General features: G+C 35.7%; 2 protein-coding genes across 8 annotated transcripts in view; both read left to right on the forward strand.

Annotated features, from left to right (window-relative positions):
- ablim3 (actin binding LIM protein family, member 3) overlaps window positions 1-26,401 on the forward strand; it is a 73,394-nt gene extending 46,993 nt beyond the window's left edge. Inside the window, exons 8-23 of one of the 7 annotated variants that reach the window (XM_051860564.1) lie at window positions 3,062-3,120; window positions 3,230-3,301; window positions 6,592-6,747; window positions 7,444-7,473; window positions 7,618-7,747; window positions 8,956-9,054; window positions 9,396-9,446; window positions 14,246-14,383; window positions 15,839-15,909; window positions 17,567-17,720; window positions 22,889-22,918; window positions 23,404-23,459; window positions 23,672-23,732; window positions 23,839-23,846; window positions 24,403-24,483; window positions 24,892-26,401. In XM_051860564.1, coding sequence (XP_051716524.1) covers window positions 3,062-3,120; window positions 3,230-3,301; window positions 6,592-6,747; window positions 7,444-7,473; window positions 7,618-7,747; window positions 8,956-9,054; window positions 9,396-9,446; window positions 14,246-14,383; window positions 15,839-15,909; window positions 17,567-17,720; window positions 22,889-22,918; window positions 23,404-23,459; window positions 23,672-23,732; window positions 23,839-23,846; window positions 24,403-24,483; window positions 24,892-25,005 — 1,310 coding nt within the window. In that variant the 3' untranslated portion in view covers window positions 25,006-26,401. Of the gene's footprint in view, window positions 1-3,061; window positions 3,121-3,229; window positions 3,302-6,591; window positions 6,748-7,443; window positions 7,474-7,617; window positions 7,748-8,955; window positions 9,055-9,395; window positions 9,447-14,245; window positions 14,384-15,838; window positions 15,910-17,566; window positions 17,721-22,888; window positions 22,919-23,403; window positions 23,460-23,671; window positions 24,484-24,891 lie in introns of all 7 variants that reach the window. The other 6 variants (XR_007924910.1, XR_007924911.1, XR_007924912.1 and 3 more) reach the window with 6 other exon arrangements.
- A 115-nt stretch (window positions 26,402-26,516) lies between these two features.
- Window positions 26,517-27,750, forward strand: part of afap1l1a (actin filament associated protein 1-like 1a) — a 41,494-nt gene continuing 40,260 nt past the window's right edge. The window contains exon 1 of the mRNA XM_051859795.1: window positions 26,517-26,657. Coding sequence (XP_051715755.1) covers window positions 26,639-26,657 — 19 coding nt within the window. The 5' untranslated portion in view covers window positions 26,517-26,638. The remainder of the gene's footprint in view (window positions 26,658-27,750) is intronic.

Consider the following 27,750-nt stretch of genomic DNA (forward strand, 5'->3'; position numbering starts at 1 on the left):
TCAGAAAATGGTGATTGTCAACCTCAGGTGGTCAAACTAAATATTATATAGTTTTCTATGAAATTTGCATTTGTCAAAATGTGTGGAACAAAATGTATTGTTTCTTTAAATAAAAATCTTTAATATTAAATCAACACATAATCAATAATTAAAAAATAGACCTTATGAAATGAAATAACATCAACATGGAATGAGATTATTTACTTGGTTTACTGCAATGTAGAAAGTAATGGTACTTGGGTGTCTCTATCTGAAGTTATTATTACATTTTTGGGGAAATTGTGCCTGATCCTTCCATAAAGTGTATGCAATGACATAAGGACTCTCAAATGTCTCAGGTGCTTGTGGGAATTGAACTGACGAGCAAAAATCTTACATCCCAGACAACTGAACACAGAAAGTGAAAAGCAGGCATTCATTGATATACAGTAAAGCCAGAGAATACAGCTATGACATTAATGTGAGTTTAGGAGAATTATTTTGACTTTTTATTGCAGACCTTGACAATTGTTGTGACAGACCTTGTGAGAGACTTCATCTGAAACACTAGAGGAAACACGTAGGAGGTTAAAAAAGTCTGACAAGTGACAAATCACCTAATAATGGAATTGACAATAAATAAATTAAAAAAAATAAAAAAAACACTAAAATGCTCAGATGCAGTATGATATTGATCATTTTGAGAAAAAAATTGCTTAACATGTGCGATCTTATGGCTATTTTTGTCTTGTTCAGTTTTTTTTTTTTTTTTTTTTTTTTTTTGATAATTTTGCCTGTGTTAATGCTAACTACATACATTTTAGCACAGGTGTGTATTTTTATTGGAATTTTACTATTTCACCCCCATTTCCTTTAATAAATCTATTTTGCACTAGGTACACATACACAAAATAGTTCCTCTCAGGACCTTAAGGACAAAAATGTCCCCATTGAAACCCATTAAAACTGCCATTTTTTAATCCCAGGGCCATTTAACTATAAAATGATGCAATCTTTTTTAATAGGCTTTCATTCTGTTGGCAAGGCTTCAAATTTAAAATCTTTACTATTTTTTTTACCAGATGGTGCCATTTTCTCAGGTTTGGCCTATAAAGCAAATACTCGCTTTATTTCTGTTTTCTGCTTATGCATATTATAGAGCCAGTTGCCAAACAATCATAAATCCAACCACTGTGTGTACCAGTGGAGCTTTGCTGCAATCTACTGGGAAAAAATTGGTACTGCGCCTAAACAAATTCTTACTGAATGCTCATTTTTTGAGATATCACCCTCAAATTTGGAACACAACTTATTTAGATTTATGGCTTTGATTTTCTAGCAGTTTCTAGCTGTAACATGTTTAATATAAAAATATATAAATATAATATAAAAATAATGTTCACAAATCATTTTCATAAACTTAAACCTCTATAACTTTTTTTGGTTTTTGGTTTCACTTTCAACTTCACTTTCACTTTCTTCACCTTCAACTTTTTTTTTTTTTTACTTTAACAATAATCTGCCAAGGGTCTTCTTTAAAATGAGACCAAACTTAAGTCTGTGCTCCCAAGCTTCAAATTTTTATGACACAGACATTTTTGTCCACTATGGACCTATGTGTAACTTTTTTAATTGATGCACAAGAGTTAAACAAAATTCTCAAATTGTTCTTTATTTAATTGTGTATTTGTTTAGGATCTGTCTTTCTTGTGGGCCTAGTTAGGCCTAGTTCTTTCTTGTGACAGAGCAGATGAGGACTTTGCTAATAAAAGAGCTCTTTTAGAATATTCCAAGACAACCTTTCATATTTAGCTCCATTTCCAGAACATCATGAACAGTATGCAGGATTCATGTAGAAGATAAAGGCTATATTGGGAAGACTTTAATGAAGAAACTAATGTTATTCCTCAAAGAATCACAGAGGCTCATCTTGATCCATCTTAAGCCCCATTCAGTAGATTTCCCTGTGTGATCTCTCATATGACTTCCAGTGCCAGTGGCTGGTGGACATTAGAATGCGCCGCAGGTCTTTCTGTGTGTTTGTCTGTTCTGTTTCACATTCAGCGCTGAGATGTGTAAGTGTGTTACAGGCTAGCGAACACGCCTCAAGGTAAATGCATTTAAAAGTCAGCAGAGCCAGGCCTCGCATCAGCACATTACTATCATGCAAAAAGAGAAGGATACGTATAGGGAACGAAAACCGGAGAGAATGAGCTAGACAGAGACAGAGCATCGGATTAAAAAAACCCATCAGTCTGAAATTGAAATACCACAGTTGAATGAATGCACTCTGGCCTTTATTCTCGTAAAGTGATTACATTAAATGTATTTGCCTTAGCTTGAGTTATCCATCTGCTTCCAAATCTCAAACTCACCTATGAGGTCAGGAGTGATGTGATTGGCAGGCAGGCCTTAGATTCCAAACTGAAGAAAACTCATAGTGCAAATCCATCAAAGACATTTTCTTCAAGAAAGGACATGGCGTCAGTGCCATATAATTCAATTCATAAATGTATAAATATGATTTAAATGTAATACCATTATTCTACACTACTATTCAAAAGTTTTTGCTTTTGAAATAAGTCTTATTCTCACTATTTACATTTATTTGTTTAAAAATACAGTAAAACAGGAATATTGTGAAATATTACAATTTAAAATAACTGTTTTCTATTTTAATATATTTTAAAATTTAATGTATTCCTATGATGGCAAACGGAATTTCATAATTTTATTATTATCAGTGATGAAAACAGTTTTTTTTCAGATGTCTTTGATTAATAAAAAGTAGAAGTAGAATTCTTTTGCTACAATGTAAAGCCTTTACTGTCACTTTTGATCAATTTATTGCATCCTTTCTGAATAATTGTCTTAATTTCTTTTTAAAAAATCGTACCGAACCCAAACTTTTGAACGGTAGTGTACAAGCAACTGAAATTCACATGGTTAAATCTTCTAACACCTTCTTTTCATTTCTTAAATAAAGTCATCTTAAGGTGTCTTGAATGAGCATATGGCTGGATTAGAAGTTTTGTGCACTCTACCTAACGTTCTCCTCTTATTTGTTTGGCTCTTGTCTCAGGTTCAGAAGTGTGGCATCCTGTGTGTAAACAGGCATCTCGAGCAGAGAGGAAACTGAGAGTGAGTTTTTTTTCTTCTTCTTCTTTTTAACAACTACAGACTGAATTTCAAAATGCTATCAGATCTCACTCTGCAGCTCTGCTGATTTCCTCCTTATTTTATTTTACAGCTCAGGCGCACATCAGAAACCTCCATCTCTCCTCCAGGCTCCAGCATTAGTTCACCCAGCAGAGTCATTTGTGTAAGTAGCCAATCACTGTCCAGCTCACATGTCAGCTAAATGAAGGTGATAGAACTGTAAATGATACAAAATCAGAATATTTGGTTTTAAAATTGTGATAATAAATTAGTGATTATTTTGGCATGATGTATATATGTTAATGTACAAGTTAAAGGGACAGTTCACCCACAAATGTAATTCTGTCATCATTTACTCACCCTCATGTCTATCCAAATTCATATGACTGTATTTTCTTTTGTGGAACACAGCGTTTTGCAAAATGTAGTTGGTCATTTAATGGGGTTTCTTTCAAGCTTCAAATAAAATGGAAAAACACCGTAAAAATTATCATCAACATTATACAGTCATTAAAACCGCGAACTATATTCCAAATCTTCTGAAGCCGTACAATAGCTTTGTATGAGAAACAGACTGAAATTGATTATATAAACTATGACAGAACATCCATTTTTGAGTGAACAATTCTTTTAAATTTACACTGATGTTTGACATACACTACCATTCAAAAGTTTGGGGTCAGTAAGATTTTTTTATTATTGCTATTATATTTGTATTGGTTTTGTTTTTTGAAAGAAATTAATACTTTTATTTAGCAAACATTACATTAATCAAAAGTGACAGTAAAGACATTTGTAATGTTACAAATGATTTCTATTTCAATTCTATTTATATTTTTTATTTCCTTTCTATTCAATCTTGGAAAAAAATGTATCATGGTTTCCACAAAAATATGAAGCAGCACATCTGTTTTTTTAATAATAAGAAATGTTTCTTGAGCAGAAAATCAGCATATTATAATGATTTTTTGAAGCATCATGTGACACTGAAGACTGGAGTAATGGTGCTGAAAATTCAGCTTTGCCATCACATGAATAAATTACATTTTAAAATATATTCCCATAGAAAACATTTATTTTAAATTGTAAATAATATTTCACAATATTACTATTTTTACTGTAATTTTGATCAAGTAAATGCAGCCTTGGTGAGCATAAGAGACTTAAAAAAACAAAACAATTTGGTCTTACCAAACCCAAATGTTTGAACGGTAGTGTAGTGCTATGAAGATTCCTGTGGTTGCTCAACCAGTAGATCATGGCACTTGGAACGCAAAAAGTTACAGGTTTAATTTCCAGAGAATGCATGTACTTATAAAATGTATAGCTTGAATGCACAGAAGGTTGCTTTGGATAAAAGCGTCTGTCAAATGCATAAATGTAAGTATCATTGGCCATCCCAAGATGGATGACTCTTGTGTGTGTGTTTGTTGGCTTGTTCATAATGTGTTTTTGTGCATTCTGCAGTGGTGCGGTCATTAAAATCACATGTGGAAGTGAAGGCTGGCCCGAGTGTGTAACCTTTGTGCTGTGTGTGATTGATGTATGCATAATGCAGTGTAAGCATATGTGCTGTCAAGCCCTGCAGGTCCATACTCTGCTTAAGGTCAAGCGTGAGGCTGTACATGTATGAGATAGAAATTAAATTAGAAATGAAAACCTTAAAACACTATCTAGGAATAAAGGTAAAAGAAGTCACACAACTTCATACCAAATTAATGGTTCACCCAAATATAAAAACGTTCCATCATTTACTTAATTGAATTTACTCAACCTTTATGACTTTTTTTATTCTACTGAATAATACTAGGTGTCAAATTTTCATGTTGCAGTAATTGCTGAAGCTTTTATCACGGTATAATGTATTATCACGATATTGAAGTAAGTTGCAAAAAAGTGTTTTCATAGTATAGCAGGTTTAAGAACTCTTTCTCTTATAACAAATATAAAGCAAAATATTTCAAACAGATTAAACTGCAAAAGAATTATAAAGAACAACAGGCAACACTTTATAATAAGGTCTCATTATTTAACATTAGTTAATGCATTAACTAAGATTGAGCAATAGCTATTTTGATACAGAAGGTATTATTTTTTTGTTAATGTTAGTTAAAAAATACAACTGATCATTGTTAGTTTTAGCTCAGGTTAGCTCAGGTAATAGTTACAACTTTTGATTTTAGTAATGCTATTAAACATTAACTAAGAAATTAACATTAAATAAGATTAATAAATGCTTTATATGTATTTTTCATTGTCAGTTTGGTAATAATGAATTAACATTTTAACTAATGAAGCCTTATGTCACAAAGTTTTTACTGAACAATAACAAATGGCCTAATCAGAACATTTTCAGTCATTATAGGGCATGTTGTAGTCCACATTAAAATATAAGAAAATTTAAGTTAAAATAATTAGTATTTAAGTATTAAGTATTCGGTGCTGTGATGAACAACATTGCGAATACAAAAAACTGAATGGCTATTTGAAGCATTTTTTAAAAAACTGTTCAGTAGCACAGCTGCTTTGTTTATGGGGTTTCCAGGGTAACCGCTGCATTTCTGCTGTTCCATCAGCGCACTCTGCTGTCAGAAAGTTAACGTGCACTTTCATTCAGTGCGTCTCCTTCACTCGTTCCGCCATGTGCTTCTCGTGCGCATTGGGCTTGTTTATATCTGAGTGCGCGTGTCCTTTTGACGCAGCATACAGCGGTGTTGTGCATCTTAAACAGTCGATGGGGAAAATATTCTTAAAATGTATTATAAAAATTTGAATAAAAAATAACTTCACAGTATTTTGAAGTGCCCACGATAACAATATCGTGCATATTCATTATCGTGATATATCATATTACCAAATATCGGCACATGTCTACTGAATACAAAATAAAATGTTTTCAACTGCTTTTGTCCGTACAATGAAAGTCAATGGGGTCCCAAACAACTTTGGACCCCATTGACTATCATTATATGTAGAAGAAAAACATGGAGACATTTTTTCAAAATATCTTTTGTTTCAAAGAAGAAAGGAAGTCATATAGGTTTGAAATGACATGAGGGTAAATAAGTATAGTACTGTATGTCATTTTCAAAAAATAATCTATACATGGATGAATTGTTTACAGTAACGTCCAGTAAATGCATTTAGACAATAGATAGGGGGAATTTTCATGTCGACTTTAACAAAGAAATTTCTACTTGCTCCAAAAAAACACCATATATTTTTGTAGTATTTATGTGCTATATTACAGTTTCAGTCATGAGCTCAATTGTATTCTAACAGCACATGCTTTAAAGTGGTTTTGTATTTGTGCAAACTGTGCCGTAGGCTCATTCCCACATTTAATTGTGTTGTTGATGCTGTCGTCGCCTGTCATGATTGCTGTTTTTTGCAGGCCTGCTCATTGCGTTTGACGTGTGAGTGTGTGTATCTGTCCTGTGTCCCTCTCCTCAGGCAAAAATGGAGAACGAGATCCTTGATTACAAAGACTTGGCAGCGCTGCCTAAGGTTAAAGCCATTTATGAAGTGCAGAGGCCAGACTTCTGGTCCTATGAGCCCAGTCACAGATACTGCTCCGATGACAGGCTAGAGCGTCTCAGCTATGGGGAGGTACTGCCCTACAGGGCCACTAGAGCCACTCTGGGTCTACTTTTAGCATGTCTCCCCCTGTCGCCGGATCTACTGGCCTGGTCCTAGTTGAGCTTAGCAGAGCTTTGCTTTGAGTTTCTCATCTATGTCGCATTGTTGGCTGGCTGTATGCTTTTGTTTGCGTATTCTCACTATTAATAGTGAATATGAGTGCTTTTGGTTGAGCCTTCTCGCTTTAGTTTTCTTTTTGGAAAGAAAATTTATGTGATGTTGCTTAAAGGGATAGTTCACCCAAAAATGACAGTTCTATCATTTACTAAACCTCATGTTGTTCCAAACCTGTATGATGTTTAGGGGACACAAAAGGAAATGTTTAACAGAATGTCGATGCTGTTCTTTTCTTTACATTGAAGTGGATGGTGACCAAAGGCTACTTAATAAATGTGTTTGTAGCTGAAAGACAGTTTGGAACGAGTAAATGATGACAGGATCTTCATTTCTGGGTGAACTATCCATTAAATTCTTGCTTGCTGAGTAGAAAATGTTGAGTTCTACAGGAAATATAAAGTAGGTTGTTCGGACCACAGTGCTCCTTCACCTCCGTCCTCTTGTTCTTCTCACTTCCCTCACACATCAGATGTCATGGAGGAAGAGACCGAAGGTTTATCTCACATTTACTGTTATTCTGACTCTCCTCCTTCTTTTTTGTCTTCACAGTCTTTGGGCACACTCTCCCCTTATTCTCAGGTAGAAGTTTTTTACTGTATTATATTGTGTATATATATATATATATATATATATATATATATATATATATATTGGTCACTGAGAAAATAAAAATGAGTGGTTCTCACAATCAGAGTTATGAATAATGACATTTTATGTGAATAGGACATGTATGACGGTATGGACATGAGGCTGAGAAGATCCTCCAGTCCAGGGTACATAGACTCCCCCACTTACAGCAGGCAGGGCATGTCTCCCATCATGCCTCGCTCTCCACAGCACTACTACAGATACGGTGAGTTCCTTCTGCCAAGCTCACAGCAGTACAGAAAATACACTCTCATTCCTGATTCATGGGATTCTGATGTCAACCAGATTCCAGCTTCATCAGAAAGACTATGCAAGTTGATCAGCATTTCTTGCTGGTAAACAACATGGATAGTGGACCAGCACTAACCAGCTTGAACCAGCATACTGGTCTAAGCTGGTGTTTTCAGCAGGAATGGCATGAGAACTACACTAAATATGCAGTATATTGGAAAATATACTATATATATCTTGCTTTGCCTCTATATATGCCTCTGTGGTTTGCAGCTACAGGACATAGCTGAGTGACTGATATTAGTGAGGATTGATTTTAAAGTCAACATGAAATAATATTCACAACCAATTTTACTTCTGTAATGTGACATATTTGCAAGTGAAATGGGACATTTAGTGACAAAAAGAGGAAGGACCAGTGCTATTTTAGTATTATTTATAAACTGTTATAGTATTTATTAATGTTTTGAAATGTTTTTTCAGACGAGAATATTTTTGGTGCGCCAAAAAAAAAAACAAAATAACAAATTATTTAGTGATGGCCTATTTCAAAACACTGCTTCAGGAAGCTTCGGAGCATAATGAATCAGCTGGACTTTCAAACGTTCCCACTCCCGCTTTCAAAATGCTTTCAAATTCAAACACTTCCATGTGCTTTCAAATGCTCCCATACGTTGATCATTGAAGCCAATCACAGACATATCCGATAAGCGCGTGAACACAGTGGCCAATCAGAGTTGTTTACGAATCCGCTCAACAGCGCTCAAAGCGTCACATTTTTAAAATTTCTGTACTGATTGGTACCGAAGTCGGTACATTTGACAACTCTAGAATACATAATGAATCACATACAATAAGACCACAATAAGAGATTTTTTATTTCATGTTGACTTTAACAAAAAAAAAAGGCAATATAGGCTTTTTGCAGGGGATATTTTTGACTGTTATTAGGGGGCGTGTCCCACCATTCCACCTACATCCTATACACCCGTCTGTCTGGCACAGTATGTCTTTTTCTCTGTTTTGAAATGCATACTGTCCCTGCCTGGCTAATCTTGGATCATTGATCTGATGATCACTGGTGTGATGACTGAGTGTGTGTGTGTGTATGGTTAGGGCGCACAGGAAGTGTGCACTCATGCTCTGGTTCTGTTACTGTCATTGGCTTGGGGCTTGCTGCAGGCACTGAGAGTGGCAGAAGTTCACCCTATTACAATCAGCTAGATGCCCGGTCCAGCACGCCCACCACAAACCAAGCTCCCAAGCATTTCCATGTGCCAGGTAGGCCAGGCCTCAACATTCACCTCATTGGCTGCTGTCATCACTTTCATATTCATCCAACAGTATATTTGGATATAAATTAATATCTCTCTAATGGATCAAAGTCTCTGTAACTGTTTGAATCTGTCTATACTATACATCTATAGTATGGCTCTATTCCATTTTGGTACCTTTTTTGTGTTCCCCTCAACCATTCCACTCTCCTTCACCTTACCCTAAAGGTCCCAGGAAGCCTGAAGTGGAAGTACAAAAAAACATTTCCAACCTCGTTTACTTTGCTTTCTTCTGCCTGTCAGTTACATCTCCTCCGTTTTATTTCTAATCTCTTCCTTTCTTCTCAGCCACAGGGGAGCCCAACATCTACAGGAAGCCTCCCATCTATAAGAGACATGGTATAGTGTGCTCGGCCTGCCCCGGCCTGTTTTCCCTCACGCTCAGTCCTGAGGCAGTGTGGGCTCATGGGAAAGATGTGTCTGATTAGTGTTAGTGTCCTCCATAGATGTCCTCCAGCAAACCCTTTAGTCTAAAAGCCTTTAAGAGAAGAGGATAAAAAAACATTTAATTTCTATAGGATTTGGTGGACACAAAATAAGTATATAGTACATGTTTTAGAAGTTACTGTACCTAATACAGTTGCAAGAAAAAGTATGAGAACATTTTGGATTGAACTAGGTTTCTGAATAAATTGATAATTGAAATTGATCTAATCTTTATCAAAGTCATAACAATAGATGAATACAGTTTGCTTAAACAAGTAATACACAAAGTATTATTCATCTTAATGTCTTCATTAACCAGAGCAAGATGGAAAAGTATAGGAGCACTTATATATAAAAAGCTGCAGCAATAACATCCACCAAATTGCAGATCAGACCTGCCCAACGGTCATGAGAAATTATGTCTATTTGTTTAAAGGGGACCTATAATGCCCCTTTTTACAAGATGTAAAATAAGTCTCTGATGTCCCCAGAGTGTGTATGTGAAGTTTTAGCTCAAAATACCCTACAGATAATTTTTTATAGCATGTTAAAATTGCCACTTTTTGGGGGTGAGCAAAAACACGCCGTTTCAGTGTGTGCCCTTTAAATGCAAATGAGCTGCTGCGCTCAGCCTAAGAGGGCGGAGCTTCAAGAGCTCATTCTCCCATGTCAGGAGTCAGTCAGGACGCACTATAATGTCAGAAACTGCAAATATATGCTGCATGGAGATAGAACAGGTATAATTTAGTTTAATTACAGTTATAACTTATATTATCTTCTTGTTTTTATCCACTATATTAGTACAAGCCAGTTTACGGATGAGTTTTATAACGTTTATTGTACTTCACACAAAATATGAAGTGTTTGATTTCACTCTAGAAAATCACTGTTAGAGCTTAATGAAACACAGTGCAAGTGTGCATTAAAATATTATCCATAAACTCTCTCTCTCCCTTGCATTATCATCAACATACATAGTGAAGTACACAGAAACACTCGTTACAACTAACAGTTAACAAATATATATAGACCTTATGCCTCTTCGGGTGGTGCTTAATAAACTGGTAAACTTTATATCCGTAAATCAACTCCGATGAACTGTAATAAAGTGCTCTCACCTTTATTACTGCCGTATCCAGTAACACTCTGGAGACTGTAAGCTGGATCACGAACAGTTTGTACTGATCTATCCTTGAGTAACACATTTTTAGCACAACCTCTGTTTTGCATTGTCCCTTTGTATTGACATTCGTTCACAAAGCAGTCCGGTGTGAAATGATTCGCGCGGACATAAACGAATTTCGGTAGAGTTGAGGGAGCATTTTCTTCAAAAACAAAATTAATCCACCTCGTCTTCAGCGGCTCAGATTTAGGAGGTAAACCGAGAGAGCTATGTGGATTAATCCATCCAGCTACAGAACACCTAAAACGCTTGGGAGACATTCTCGTCAGTGCAGCAGTGGCGGACTGTGTAAACTTGCTGTGAACTCGGTCAGGCGGTTCTATGTTAAAACAGCAGTGTCTGTCAACATTCATGGGCGGGGCCTGTGGCTAATGTGACATCACAATGCCAGGGATCTGCAAACGGCTTGTTCTGAGACACTGCTTATGATTTATGGGGATTAAAAAAAAAGGAGTGGTTGGATTTTTATCATTATAGAATGGTTGTGTACACACACTGCCAACGCACATTTATGTCCAAACACCATGCAAAAGTGAATTTTGCATAATAGGTCCCCTTTAAAGGGATAGTTCACCCAAAAAATGAGCAGACTTTAAGCAGACTGTGTTTCTCTGCTGTTGTGACTTATTTTTGGATCAGATCAAATTATATGAGTAATTTATACAGAAATCCATGTAAATCAAAAGTATTCACACATAAGTATACTTTTATACTTATGTGTATAAAAGTATACACATAACCCCCGCAACTGTAAAGAGTAAAGAGATAAGAAGTTGTCTCCTTTCCTCAAGCATTAGAGTGCATCCCACTTTCCGTTCCTTGCATGCCAGAAGAATGTAGAACTGGCACGAGCGCATCCTTCCTTCCACAGGAGGGTGATGAAAAAGGATAAGGCTTGCTGAGGCATGATTAAAGCTTGCCATGTCCCCCTCTGCTTTAGATCAGCTGGGAAGTGGCCGCATTAGATGCCACAGAGAAGCTTCAGAGAATGCTAAGTTAAGCTCAACCCTGTTAAGAAACCACTGTTAGGGAAGCAAACCTGTTTAGGCATGAAATGAGCAAGTGTGAACTTCTAAACATAACCTACTCTGCTAATTCACAGAGTTCAAGTGACAGCCATATTGTTTCTCTAACAGTTGACCGCATATTGAATGTTGTAGGGACTAGGCAGTCTACATCTGGTGGCAAATCCTTTCAAAAGTTGGGTGTTTGTGTGCATATCTCTGTCTGTTTATTCATAAATTTACAATCTCACATCTTTTTGTTAAGTATTTTGATTGGTATCTCCTCAAAATGCCATGAACTCTAACCCTTTTTAACTAAACAATAGTAATAATACATCTTTCCCTTATCTGCATGTCTCTGTGTGTGTATTTGTATGTGTATATTCTGTATGTATGTACATTACAGGCTTGTGCAATTTTCCAAAGTGTTAATGATGATTCTTATTTATGATTAATCTTATTTATAAATTCAAATTTTATACCTAAGCCAATTATCATAGGTAATACAGTGATTAACATTGAGGATTTTATCTGGGCTCAACAGTTCAGATTTTTTGCTATTCCAATGTTTTCACCCCACTAAAAAAAAAGAAAAAAGAAAAAAATCAGATCATATTCAAAGTAAATGTTTTTTTTTTTTTCACTAACAAAAAGGTTTTATGTAGACAAATATAAAAGAAAAACTTCCACATGGCTGGCTTGAAAATCTTACATTAAGTGGAGTAATATATATCCAGGCCCAGATCGAATCTGTTGACTTTTAAAAAAAATTCTATTCAGACTTTTAAGAGGAAACTGTGAAATGGCTTTAAACGTGGTATGGATGTGCAAAATTGTGTGAATGATGGTTGTTCCAATTCTGCAGACATTTTCTGTGCAGTTCTGACCTTTTTGGGGGGTAAAATCTGTGAAATAAATTTTAGCATAAATGGTGCTAAATGGAGCAGAGCGCACTAGACTTTGCTGACAGCGTCAAATTGGCTAAAAGGTTTAAAAGACAAACATACAAGGGCCAGGGGATGTATAGAACTTTGTGAATGATGCCATTCGAGTACTTCAAAGCTTCTGGCACAGATTCTGTGTAGGCCTGCCAATTAGCATGGACAATATACAACCACTGAGCTCTAGAGTGCATAAGAAAGATTAATTTGTTTCAGAGTTTTGCACAGAGCTGCACTAATACTTTAGATTTATTTACTGGCCAGCTCAGATACTTGCACAGTCCACCATGTTTTCTCTAAGAAAGGTCAGAACCATCTCTGATAGCTTGTTGGCTCAGTTTACATTCGTGTGTTAAGTGTGTATTTGTGTTTATCCTTGTATCACAAGCCTGCAATGAACACTTTACAAGGTCTAATTTGCTATCCATATGGTGGATCTGCATCTGTAAGTGAAATGTGTTTTTGTTGTAGATGTCTAACGGTGTTTGTGCAGAATAGAGACATACTGTTGTCATGCAGATCATTTGCTTCTCTTCCATATGGGTACCAAACGTAAAATCTCACTGAAAAATCTTAGGGATGCAAATATGTCCTCCCTTATTCTGTTTTTTTCCCTGTTTTTTTTCCCCCTTACCACCTTAAATACAATTCCCTCCACCTCTACTTTCCTCGGTCACCATTCACTCTGTAAGTATTCTCTCCCTGTGCACATCTCTCTGTCTGCGTCTATGGTTATGTGTTTGTTCGATCTCTAGTCCCTCATTTGCATTCCGTCTTTTCCATTCAGGATTGTTAATATCGAGTGAGGCCTGTGCTTCTGTATTTGTGTTGAATCTTCTTGTATGTGTTTTATATAGATGGGAGTTCAGTGCAGTTTCTGACTGGTTTTGCTTTAGATGTACAAGGCAATATATCAATATCTGTGTAGTTTCTGAATACAAGACTCACTTTATTAGTTTTAAAGTGTTTTGTGTGTGTGTGCGAGTGCTTATTCAACATCTCATTTATCTGAATGCAGATGCTTTACATTGAGTGTTGTGGATAGTGTTTCCTTCAGAGCTGGTATATTTGAGCTTTCTTTCTTTCTTTCTGAGGCCCCCCTAACACCTAGCATTAAGATATATATATATATATATATATATATATATATTAGTATTTATTTTGCTATATTTGGATGATGGAAAATAAGGTATCTGGTCTACTGTGTTTGCCTATTAGAAACATTTCACTAGTAAAGGATGAATTAGAAGTGAAGAAAATAGGAAAATAGAAAAAAAATTTCAGTTGTCCACATGAAAATATGCTAATTCAGGAAACAAGAGATTCCAAATACAGTTTGGTGGAGTAATTCAATGAATATTGGTCATTAAACCAGGTGATCAGATTGCAGGACCTGACAAAAGTAGGTCATGTTCATGACCACAGAGCATCTTGGGTGCTCTTACACCTGGTTTTTGATGTGGATTATGTGATCACTGAAAGCACGTACTAATGTTAGGTGTGAAGGGGGCCTGATTGTACTGCTTTGTGCTGTTATATCACAGGCTTTTCCAAAGTTGTGATCCTGACATACTCTCCCCACAGACAATCACTGCAATCCAGCAACTAAGAGCAAGACCAGTGAGGACATTCTCCAATCCTCCAAGTTCCCATCAGCCTACTCGCCTGAACACTACCAGCACTCTGAGTCTGATTACTACCATTACACCAGCTCTCCTAAATGTAGGTGATAAATATATTCATAATGTCCTGTGCGTTCAGTTCACTGGCATCACAGCGCTTTCCTTTCAGCAGCCACAGTTATGCTAAATGCTTCCACATACAGGGATGTCAGTAAAGATCCTATAGTTCCTGAATGTGGAAACAGCCAGTTGGACTAGAATATGTTTGGTATGTTGTAATAATAATGTATTATATTGCTAAACAGTTGACTTGCCTTTAGAGAAGCCATAAACACATTGCAAAGAATGAATGCTAAATATCTTTTGGTCACACTTTATATCATAACTACTATGTACTTACATCAAAAAATAAGTACAATGCATTTATTGTGTTCATGTTGTGTTGCAAAACACTTTTGCTAATGATGAGGTAGGGCAAATTTGATGGGTTTAAGGGTGGGTTAATGTGTAAGGGAAGGTTAAACAATGTAACTATAGATGTAATTACAGAAATTAATTACAGCTGTAATTACATGCAGGTATTTTTAAAATATAAGTTCAATGTAAAAACATTTATGTACACAATAAGTGCATTGTATAAAATGATTAATTTAAATGTTAGTACATAGTAGTTAAAGACACTTAATATAAAGTGAGATCTATCTTTCATTTGAAATCCCTTTCTTAGGATGTTTTTCACCCTCTTCACTGAAAAATGCATTATTAATAGCACATGTTTTATGAAACTAGACTTTGTGAATAACATCTAAACAAACACAACAAAAGCATTTTTATTTCAGTTGTTTTATACAAAGAGCAATAAAAAATGCATAAACCACATTTGAAGTAGCAACTTTTATTGTTACCATTTATTGTGCTTTAAATAGTTTTTGCAAATTTGTGAATTTACATTTTACATTTTCTAAGATTTAGCACCCTCACATCTGTTGTGGTAAATCCGTAGCTCTATAATGTATACTGTTCATTTACTAAATACAAAATAATACAGAAGCAGTCATGAAATGTGTGAGATATTATATGCTTAAAGTCATCATTATTAATCAGGAAAATACGTACCTTTTGCTTTTGTTGTGTCTTTTGCGAGTTCTTTAACAATTATTTTTTGAACAAATTACATTACGTTATCAATACACTTTGGAACAAGATGAAACACTTAATGGCTGTGTTATTATTAGCTGTGTTGTATCCCAATCATGAATATATGAATTTTTAATGTGTTTGACTAAAGGATCACAGATGGGTGCAGTTTCTGGCTCGAAAGGTGGCTTAATTTTTGTTGGAATCCCAGACTAAATTTGAGCCAAAAAAGATTTGCAGATTAGAAGGATGCAAGGTTAAAATTTTATGAATGATTGCATATATATTTTATAGCATATTTTTGCTGTCAGTCAACAATAATATGCTGTGTGACTCCCTTTAGATGATTAAACAATTCTGTTTTATGCTTCATCGTTATTTCCTCTTTCTCACTCTCGCTTTCTCAATTTCTTCTCAGCTTTACGTGCTCCTCGTAGAAGGTACTCATCAGGTGGAGAAGAGGATGGCTGGAGTCACGGCCTTCAAAGAGTAAGCCACCAAAGCACTCTCTTTATTTTCACAGTATTATTCTCTGCCCTCTAAACAGTAATTAAAGCTTGCATTCTTAAATTAGACAAACCACACCTAGTTTTGATTATCAACAGTCAGCCAAAGTTAAAGCCCATCTGTCTGCTCAGAGATTCATTTAAAGGTGCAGTAAGCAATTTCTGAGAATTACTGCTGAAAATTTAAATCAAAACCTTAAACAATTTTGTGTATATTCGCTACATGTCTGTTCTGTATGTGTGCTGAAAAACAAATATTGTGTTTGTACATAGTCCTGGCTGTGTAAATAGGAGAAAAAACTAAGTGGATCGGACCAATCCACGGAGCACCAAAACACTTTTGTAGCCAATCAGCAATAGGGGGCGTTTACGCTCATGATTAGAGATGTATAAATTAAATATAGATGAATTTTTATTAAATGAAGTCATTTATGCAAGAGCAGTGAGTGATTTCTTTGTCCTTTGTTGTTTGATTAACATTAAAAACAGCAGCAGGTTTATTTATTTATGCTTTATTTATGTTTATTTATTTATTTATACTGCTGTCTCTTTAAGACAGAATGCACGGATCAAATATACTGTTACACATGCGTTTTATTTCTCAACTTTTTACATTCACTTAAGACATAATCGACTATGTTCACTACGATACTCGCGGGTGTTTTTACATTATTTTGTGTGAATATGTCAGTTCTACCACAAGAAGACGTGAAAGAGAATTCAATGCAGTATTCAGTATCCATGAATTAACGTACGGAACCACTTGTTATACATAAATCACATAACAATTCAAGTTTTTGCTTACATATATGATCTTTACTGTCAGTATGTGCCTTGTTTTACATGATTTGCTATTGACATATCCGACTGAACTACAAACTTTCTAGCGATGTCTGTGAAAAAGGGATGTGCATTCGACAAGCTTGCGCTGTGCACTCAATCCACTTCACGTTTCGCTTATCAGCTCGCGCACACCAGCTATATATGCGTAAATATTTCATTTGTTTAACATTCTATTAATTCGATACATTTACTTCATAGACAGTGAACTGCTATCGGTGCATCCCTACTCATGATAGGAGAGGAGAGAGAGTGAGCAAACTGGATATCTGTAGAAAGACTGTAGAAACAGAGGTGGCTGAGAGAAAAGACCAAAGAGGAAAAGGTCAGAGGAATATAACTGGAAGAAGAAGGCAAGAACTAGGATCCGCATTACTTTTGGAAAAGCTTTCCAACACTACAGAGTTGGAGAGTGGGAAGGCCTGAAAACAGACACCAAGGTTGCTTTATTTCTGCTCGATATGTAACGTTTTTTTCACAGAACCAAAGTATGCTGTTATTGTTGTTTAAATCACAGCTGATTCACCCATACTCGCACAAGCTGTCTGATGCGCCAGCTGTTGCCTGTGTTGCATAGCGTGTTTGTTATTTTGGGGGCGGAGCAATGAAGGTAGGGGTTTGTTTGTTTGTTTGGGTGTTGATTTCAAATATCAACAGTGTTTCTCAGAAATCACTTACTGCACCTTTAACCATTTTTTGAAATTCAGCCAATAAGCATTTGATCTCTTACTATCACAGGATGCTCACTCATTATTTCTTTTGTTTCTGTCTTCCTCTTTCTCACTCTCTCTGTGTCTCAGATTCAGGGTGGTATCGGTAGGATGATCCTGAAGGAGGAGATGAAAGCCCGCTCCGGTTCCTATGACAACGACCCCTGGGGCAGCGCACGAAACTCCCGCAGTGGGAGCAGGGAGATGTTGCACAGCATGGGCCACAACAACACAGTTAACGGCTGTAAGTGCTCCACTAGAGCTGCTGTACAAACCACAGATTATAGAGATGTGTGTTCGCAGGGGGTTGCAGCAGTGTAAGCATTGGTCACTATATGACCTACCGTTTGTGTTTAAGACCACCTTTTCCCTTCCCACAATCTGCTCTGGGTGAAATGCATGACAGCAACAGGTGCAGGTGGACTGTATGCAGTATGGGTGTTGCTTTGCTTACCTTCAGTATGGCTGTCATTATTCAGCAAAGTCTGGTTTGGTCAATGAAGTCGTGGCACTGAGCCATCTAATTAAGGCAGTGGAGCTCTGGAACACTTTATAGTGAAGGCAGGTTTGAGTCAACAGTGACAGCCAGCATATGCTGATACAGGACTGTGATGCTGGGAGGGGGAATTCTAAGGGTTTTCTCGAGTAGTGCAGACACAGCAAAAAAAAAAAAAAAACCCTATTATAACACTACAGCCGATGCAGTGCCATGCACCTGTTCTTGTTCTTAGTCTCTTGTTCTTTTTCACATACACACACACTTCTCTCTTTATATACACACTCAATGTGACCTTTCTATACCTGGTAGAAGTGGTAAAATGTAAATATTAGGGTGTCATTCATTCATATATATATAATGTTATGAGATTGTGATCTCGATTCAAACACCAATGCGATCTCATTCCCACTTGACAAAGATTCTGTCTCTATTAAAACTTTGACAATTACACCTGAACATTCAAATCTGTGTTGGCAAATAGGTATAGGTATGAAACAGCTTCACTAACAGTCTTTTCAACCACACAGTGTCATTATTTCTGTTACAAATATTGTATAAATATTATGTATTAACTAACATGAACTAACCATGAGCCATTTGTTATGACATCTCCCATGATTCCGTGCTCAATCTCAGCGTCATTAAGCTACGCCTTTGTTTTGAATAGGTTACCTCTAGCTGCGAAAAACTACGTATTGACCTTTAAAGGTGCAATATGTAAGAATTTTGCAGTAAAATATCCAAAAACCACTAGGCCAGTGTTATATGTTTTGTTCACTTGAGTACTTACAATATCCCAAATGCTTGCAAGAAAAATTCGTTAGAAAATTGCAGTTTTAACCAAGGCTCCGGGATGTGTGAGGAGACGCCTGTCAATTGCTTCTTACCTGCGGTACCCTCGGTTTCCGGTTTTATTTTGTAGAAAACATGGAAACACCAAAGACGCTTTAATATTTACATATTTTAATAGAAATAGAAAATATATTTTATATTTTAAATATATTTATATCTAATATAAATATATTTGAACGGTAAATATACCGTTCAAATATATTTTAAATATATATATTTTTCTAAAAATAGAAAATAACTGTTGTGATATATTTATAGACAGAATAACTAATTATTGTTATATAGCTCAACAACATGTTTAGTCTTTTTGTTTAAATCTAATTTTCTTGATTTTTTGCAAGCACCATGCTTTACCATGCCTCAGAGAAAAACACTATTTTGTGAAGTAACTAACATAGCATAATCAGATGCAGCTTTATTTTTAGTAACAGTATACAGCATTTTCTCCATCATACAATATGTTTTAAAATTAATTGCATGCCATTTATCAACACAAGCCATACAGCATTTAATATGATATTCTAAAATCGATCTATCTTACTGCAGTGTCTCAAACAAGTGTCTCACAGCAGCCACCGAGCGAATGCACAGAGTAAACGTTATAACATTTTCAACACACTCAAATGTATCTAATATGATAAACAGAGCTGTGTTACCTCATACTCATGACCGGAAAAGCGGAAGCGGCACCGGCGACTGTGGCATAATAAAAGTTCCGCTGCTCGTGAGGCGTGTGTTGCGCAATCGCTCCAGCGGCCTCGTTCAGCTCCCACAACACTCGACCTGCTCTGCTTCATACTACAGTAACATTGATAATCGCATCCATGAACATGATTTCTGCCCGAGTCCTATCCTGATTATTTTCCACCGGCTGTGAGGTGAAGACCACATGTCCCAAGATTCCGCGCTCAAACTTGGCGTCATCAAGCTATGCCTTTGATTTGAATAGACCTCTAGCGACCTCTAGTGGACAGAAAATTTTACATATTGCACCTTTAACTAAGATTAATAAATGCTGTAGAAGTACAGTTTGTTATTAATTCATGTTAACTAATGTCGTTAACTAATGTTAACTAATGAACCTTATTGTAAAGTTTTACCAAGTTTATAGTGTGGATATAAACAATGTCTATGGAAGCGATCAAAATAGAGCAAATTACTTATTTACTTATAGTTATTTTTTGAAAGTAACTTGGCGCTTCAGATAATGATTGTATCAACTGCATCATTATAGCAGTAGGTGGTGACAAGTGACTGTTTTATTTTTCATTGAATAATTCATTCTAGAGATTTGTTAAAAAACACTGATTCATCCAGTAATGAAACAAGTGAAGCATGTGAGTCATTGAATCATTGGTTTGAATGATTTTTGTTTTTTAAATAATTCATTGAGAATAATTAAACATTTTATTTTATATAGACTGCAGCAATTAACAGTTTGCCAGAATCTCTAGTAAACTATGTTATTTTGTTTAGTTGTTTGTTCTGAATCATGGGAGAATCGAGATCTCTATTTGAAACAAAAAAAAAATTGTGATTCTATATACAGTCAAACCAAAAATTATTCAGACATTTTTGATGTATTTTTACTAGTGGGTGCAGGACACTATAGTTCATTTATGTAAGTGAGGATAGCAAAGTAAAGTAAACTGTGACATATTATACCCAAACATTCTTCATACAGTGGACTACCAGTAAAACTGATAAAAATTTGGAACCGAAAATTATTCAGACACTTTGACCTGACCATGTTTTGCTTAAGTGTTATCTGACATAATTAAGATTAATTTTTTCTGACACAGTTTAACTCTGAGATCTTGTCATATTTTATTACCATTTTTTTAAACTATAGTGAAAACTGTAATAATGAATGAAATGTTCAAGTTGTCTGAATAAATTTTGGTTTGACTGTATAAATTTAGTCATTGCAAATGAAATATACACAAAATTGCTGAAATTAGGGATGCACAATATATCGTTGTCATTGGTTATCGGCCAATATTAGATATTTTTTAAATTCATTGGTAATAGTGAATATTGAATTTAAATTAGCAGATATTAGATATTTATTTGCACATTCTCATTTTCCTTATTTTTACATTTAGATTACCTTTGCCATTATCGAATACTGCTTAAAGAGAATCTTTATGAACACTTATAATTTAATAACATTGTTAAATGTAATCCGTTAAAAATCTCAAAATGAATATTCATTTTTAAATTCATTTCCTAAATTCACTTGTGGCTGGCATTCAAAACTATTCAAATTTTTAGCATTTTATTGTAGACAAAATATTATAGAATTGAATTGTCTGGTGTTTATCAGTTATTGGCTGTAACAATAAAATAATTATCGGCTATTATTGGTCAGAATATTAATGTCAGTGCATCCCGAGCTAAAATTAAATTAACATTATTTATAAACATCATTTTACACAATATTTACTTGTATATAAGTAAATAATATATACATTTTCATTGCATCATAATGAAATATTCTCCATGTTTATTTGATAAATTGGGTTGCTAACTGTATCCATCCCCACTTAATATTTTTCTTTGCGTTACAACCAACCTTTCACTCCTGCTCTTTTCTATCTTTCCTATTCCTCTTTCTCCATCCCTCCTGATGTGCATGTGAGCAGCCAGCTCTCCTATTTCTGTGTATCTCATGGGGAAGTGCACAAAGCATCTGGAATTTTCCCTTCATCCCCTCCCTCTCTTTAGTTCCCTGTTTTCCTCCTCTTTCCCTACATGGATCTGGCTGTGCTATTCCTGCTTTGCCCTCCCCCATATCCATCGCTACTCTTCACAATGCCTGGTGCAGCCCGTGCTGGTGTCCCATGTCTTTGATTCATGAATAGAAATGGGTGGTGTTTACTGTACAGAACATGAAATAAATCAAGGTGAAGTTTGGGAGTGACATTGTAGATCCAATTTATACATCTGAGATGATACAGCAGTGACGTCATTGAAGGTTAAGACAAACAGGAAATACACACCTAATGCTGCTGATGATGAAACACTGACTGGGAAGAGGAAAAACTTGAATAAAGTCGTTATTTTTGTTTTGTTTTTGCGCACAAAATGTATTCTCGTCGCTTCATAACATTAAGGTTGAACCACTGTAGTCACGTTGACTGTTTTAACGATGTCTTTCCTACTTCTCTGGACCTTGAATGTGGTAATTTCGTTTCTTTCTATGGGAGATAAAAAAACCTCTCGGATTTCATCAAAAATATCTTAATTTGTGTTCATGAGATGAACGAAGGTCTTGCAGGTTTGAAACGACATGAGTGTGAGTACTTAATGACAGAAATAATATTATTAAATAATAATATAATATTTCAGAATGTTGCTATTTTTACTGATCAAATAAATGCAGCATTGGTGTGCAAACAGTATAGCTCAAGCGTTAGGGCATGACTCTAGCAATGTCAAGGTCATGGGTTTGATTCCCAAGGAGTTTATGAACTGATCAAATTGAGTTGCTGTACATATATTTCAGCCTCTTACTTTTTCTTTTTACTTTTTTCATGTCCGGTTTCTTAGCGAAAGAAGATACTCCCTTTTTGTCCATAACTTTCCTCTTGTTTCCCTTGCTTTCTCCTTTTCTCTGTTTTTTTCTTTTATTTTCACTGCCATGGCTTTTTTCCTTTCATCAACATTCTTCAGGCTCATTGAGCACTTTGATGTGCCGTGTTTCTGTGTGGCTGGTGAGCAGCCTGCTCTCCGCTCTATTTGTTGACAGTTTTGAGACTTTTCCAGTGGTTCCCAAATCTCAAGGGTCTCAGAGACTGACCTGACCTGATGGCAGACATAAGGAGCTCAATTCCAGTCTAATCTCAATACAGTATATGCCAATAATTGCATATTTAGCTCATTCCACACTATAATGTGCGTGACAGTTTAAAGGGGAAATGTCTCTCACAGTGTACTGCTATTGTATTGTATTGCTGTATTGCTTTATTTGACCCAAATTAGTGATTTGCACTTACTGTTAACAGAGAGCTGATTATCAAAATAATAAAGAGATTGTTTTCTTTCTCTATCCTGTCCAGCTCCTCGGACAAACTTTGCAGCGGAGAATGGTGAGTAACTCTTATGGTCTTTCAGTGTTCACTATACAAAAAAAATATGATGTAAAGGTTTTTGTATTAAAAAAATGATACATGACCTGCTTTTGGATTTCACAAAGTCAGGTATTAGCATTGGGGGAGGGAATTAAAACTTGTTGAAGTATTAAGTTTTATTATTATATACATTTATTATATACACAAACCTGAAGGTACTAGAGTCAAAATGCTGGGTGCTCATATCAAATTGGCAATATATAATTCTCTTTTTTTTTTTTGGCAACGGGGACTGTCTCTGTAGGTAGTTTGCTTTGGACAAAAGTGTCTGCATAAATTAACCAATAAATATTTGCAGTGTAGGCAACACAGATTCTAGCCTGGTTCTTAGCGCCCTCTAGTGTGCACTAATGGACAAGGCTGTCAAAATTTAACAGCTGAGGTTGTTTTACACATTCATGTTTATTGTCGTCTTAATTTTTTTTTTTTTTTTTTTTTTGAAGACTACATTGCCAAGTCAGCCTCTTTGCCAGGATATGGCAGGAATGGATTGCACAGGGTAAGTTTTTAACTACATTTTACAACAACATTTTAACTGCTATATAACAAATGCCTTTACTTAAATTTTTTGTTCATTGCTTGTTTGTTTTTTAACATTATAATTGTATTAATGTTCAGTAACTGGATGGACAGAGCAGCAAAAGCAGTTTGGCTGGAGATGTCAATTAAACCCTTAGCCACCATTTGTTTGCCTGTTTGTTTGTTTTCTAGCCACAAAGCGCAGACTACTATCAGTATGACAGTGGCAGTGAAGTCAACTGGGGAATCAGAGGCAAGTAAAGGAGGTTTTTATTTTTAAATGACATTTTTGCTGACATATTTGAGATTAAAATTGTCTGTACATTGACTTATTTTTTTATTTCTTTGTTTTCCAGCAGAGTACAAGGTAAGAAAGATGGTTTACATTACCAGATGATTAAAGAGTCTTAGAGAAACACTAAACATCCTGATAGAGAGGCACCTCTGAAACATTAGCCCACTCCAGTGGAAAGTCGGTCTAATGAACCCTGATGGGTCAAAGCAACGTCCTGCTGGTCAAAGCGTGTGGAAACTAGAGGATGGAGAAATTAGGGCTTCCAGGTCATAAGGCCACTGTGTAATTCCCCAGCTGGCTCTTAGTGACTTGGAGACTGCAGGGGCCATTGAGAGGGCAGGGGTTTGCTCTTAGTTGGTCAGGAACTATATTGTTCTGCTTGGTGCCGCTTCCTGTCTCGGTTACAGCTACTGTGCCAGAGGCTCTGTGATTTCCTTTCACTGCTGAAAAGTGAGAGGAAAAGGAGGTCCACCAATGCAGTCTGCTCTGAGAACAATGCTTAGCTTTCCATTACCATTATCATAGAAAGTCATGACGATTATTTGTATATAAATAAATATGAGTTTAAATGTTTATGCTAATGTATTTTAAAGCTTATAATAAAATGCATTGCTAACTTTCATTACAGATCTATCCATATGAAGCACTTATTGTGACCACTAGGGGGCGGAACAGGTTGCCGAAGGATGTAGACCGAGCCAGATTGGAGGTAAACTGAAACATGTTATTTGTAATAACAATATATAATAATTAGGATATATTAAACTATAATATATAATAAACTATATACATATTTTATAAATACACTACCGTTCAAACGTTTGGGGTCAGTAAGAAATTAAGGACACATTAAATTGATCAAAAGTGACAGTAAAGGCATTTTTAATGTTATAAAAGATTTCTATTTCAAATAAATGCTCTTTTTTTACTTTCTATTCATCAAAGAATCCTGAAAGAAATGTATTATGGTTTCCACAATGCGGAAAATGCACCATATTATATTAGACATATGATTGTGTGTGTGATAGTTTAACAATATTTAATGAATGCTTATAAAAATTGAATACATGAACAACTATGTGGATATAGTGAGTGATGAGTTTCCTTTTCATTTTAGCGGCATCTTTCCCCTGAGGAGTTTTATCAGGTATTTGGGATGACGATGGTAGAGTTTGACCGTCTGGCACTGTGGAAGAGGAATGAGATGAAGAAACAAGCCCGGCTGTTCTAGCGTTCCTGTCCCACACACACAGAGAGACCTGAATACCTGTTCCAGTCTAACTAAACAAACACATCCTGTGTCTCAGACATATAGTCATGCCTGGACTGTACCTACAAATTGTGCAACTGTTGTTTGTGACAGAGGCATGTAAATGATCAGACAGGATAGAATACCTGACGAAGAATAACGGAATGGAGGGAACATTTTGGTTTTTACTTGAGTGTAAAGTGGTTCTTGAACACATTTTATTTTGTTTCTGAATGACAAAAATAAGGAATCAGGAATTATAAGGATTTTGAATTTTGCCTTATGTTCTCTATTAATTTATGCACCAGCAAAGTGAGTGAACAGAATGTAAATATGATTAATACAACTATAATGAGAGTGGATGAATCGTCTGACATCATCCATTAAGTACATTATTAAGTAATATTTAATTTTAAAGGTTATAAAATAATATTTTTCAGTTCTTTTGTTTCACTATTATACTACATAAGCTTAGGTGGGCTGAAGTAAGCGATGATTTGCTTGACAATGAATACCAAAGTTTGACTGTTATTTGTGAAGTTAGCAGATGAAATTGAGCACTACAGTGCTGTACTTTGTTCAGGTCATTTCCAAGGGGTAACGAATACTGAATGTACACTTTTCTCACAAGAGGACTTTAGGATTATTAGACTAATTATGATGATGCATACATTGTATATTGTGATGGTAGAAATAAATATGGCTTGTGTTTGATACAGATGATAAAGACAAAACATAGTAGGAAAAAATTATGGTGCAATGTTTTTCTCTTCTTCTTTTTTTTTTCCCAGATGTTTTGCTCTTAAAAAAAAGGAGATCTGTTGTTTAGGTTAGGGCAGTTTACTTTCATAACTCCTGTTAGGATGGATCAGGAAATGCTGTGATACCTTAAGTGGGTTTATTATATTTTCAAGTCATGCCAGGGCGGAATACGTCACCTGATTTGGTAATCAAATGAACGGAGAGGGAGTAAACGGATTGTATGGCTAATGACAGGGATAACATATTCACACTCATGTATTGTTTGATGGAAATACACATTACCGCACCATTGAAGCAAGTGACAAACTGTAACCTTGATTAGGACCTAACAGTAACCATGAGGTCTTTAATGCCAAGGGATACTGACATTAGTTTTGTACCTCACTGACAAACAGGTGAAACCATCATGTTTTCTGCCTTTGTGTGTAGTGTTTACAACCTGTTTGCCCAATAGATTGTTATGAAGTGTTCTATTAATTTCAAAGTAAAGGAAGAGAGCTAGAGTATAACCATATTTTTGATTCTCTTTTTTAATCACTACTGCTAACTTATCTGTCAGTTTCAACAGACTATGTACATCTTATATTGCAATAAAAGTTTGTTTTCTTGTGTAAAACCGGTGTTTGTTTTTTTTTGTGATGGGTGGCAAGTGGGCAGTCTGTCATCAAACCTGGTCAGAGGCAGCACTAGGACCCAGCAGGATAATGGAGGGAATTCGGTCTCTGCAACTTCATTGAGAACCTTTCAATGCAGTTAGTGTCTGTCACTTAAGTAGCCTACATAACATCGATGGGTACACGGGCTGCAATGTGCGTTTCCAACACGTCAAGGAGTTTTGTTTGATTCTTCTAATATGGAAATAAACGGCAAACGTGAGTAAAATGACAGCATGGTTAATGCATGAAAAATAAAAGTTTGTTTACCTAAACAGTTTTTTTTTTTTTATAAAAGTGTTTACTTCTGCTTCTACTGTAATCTCATGCATTGACTACTGCCCCATATGTAGCCACAGACCATTTATCAATGTTTTGAGAGCGCAAATAAAACATTTCACATTTGTTATTGAAGGTGCACCGCACAAACAGCGTCTGTTTCCATATTACCAATGTTTGAGTCATGAACGAATCGTTCTTTTGAGTCGGATCTTCTTGATGAATCAATTGAACCCGTTCACTAAAGCGGACTGGGCGATTTGTTCATTAATCGAACTGAATCGTTGTCGAGTCAGCAGTTCACTTACTAATTGATAGGCTATCTTTCATTTGGATATGTACAATTCGTGATAGTCGGTGATTTAAAAATAAAAGTATTTTGAGTGAACCGAGAACTGAAAATAAAGTAGGCTACTTTATTAGCCGAAAACGAGTCTAAAAAAAAAAACGTGATACTTAGCACTTGATTGTTTGACATATTTAGCGTTGGGTTGAATATGCTTTTAATAAACAGCAAATCTTACTACATGTTGCGATATAGAATATGTAATGACACGTTATGATATAATTATGTCTTGGTATAAAGGAATGGCTGAATCTGTTTTTTAACCGATTCGTTGAAACGAATTGAACAAAAGAACCGATTCGCGAAATGCAGTGCCTTATCTTTTACCTAGAGAGATCTGCGGTAGCCCACATCATCAAACTCTGACATTTAACAGTTGCTGTAATGTTTCTCATCATTTATGTTCCACAAGAATTTACTGTTTTCAGCTTTATGTTGGCCTATTTTATACAGACCAAAAGTTCAGACCAACTTCAAAAGTTCAGGAGAAACTATACACCTGGAACATAAGCCTTCAGTGGGTGGCATAGTGATTCAGAGGCTTGTAGCAAGGTTTAGTTTTCAATTTCTCTTGGATCTGGGCTCTCAGATCTTTACTCTTGTGCTTCTTTGTTTATAATAAATGAAGTCTGTCTTTATAAGGAGCTATGTTCTAAAAGGACCCCTATGGTGAGTTGGTAGTACTTC

This window comes from Ctenopharyngodon idella, chromosome 14 (genome assembly GCF_019924925.1).
Source record: "Ctenopharyngodon idella isolate HZGC_01 chromosome 14, HZGC01, whole genome shotgun sequence".
Classification (NCBI taxonomy): domain Eukaryota; kingdom Metazoa; phylum Chordata; class Actinopteri; order Cypriniformes; family Xenocyprididae; genus Ctenopharyngodon; species Ctenopharyngodon idella.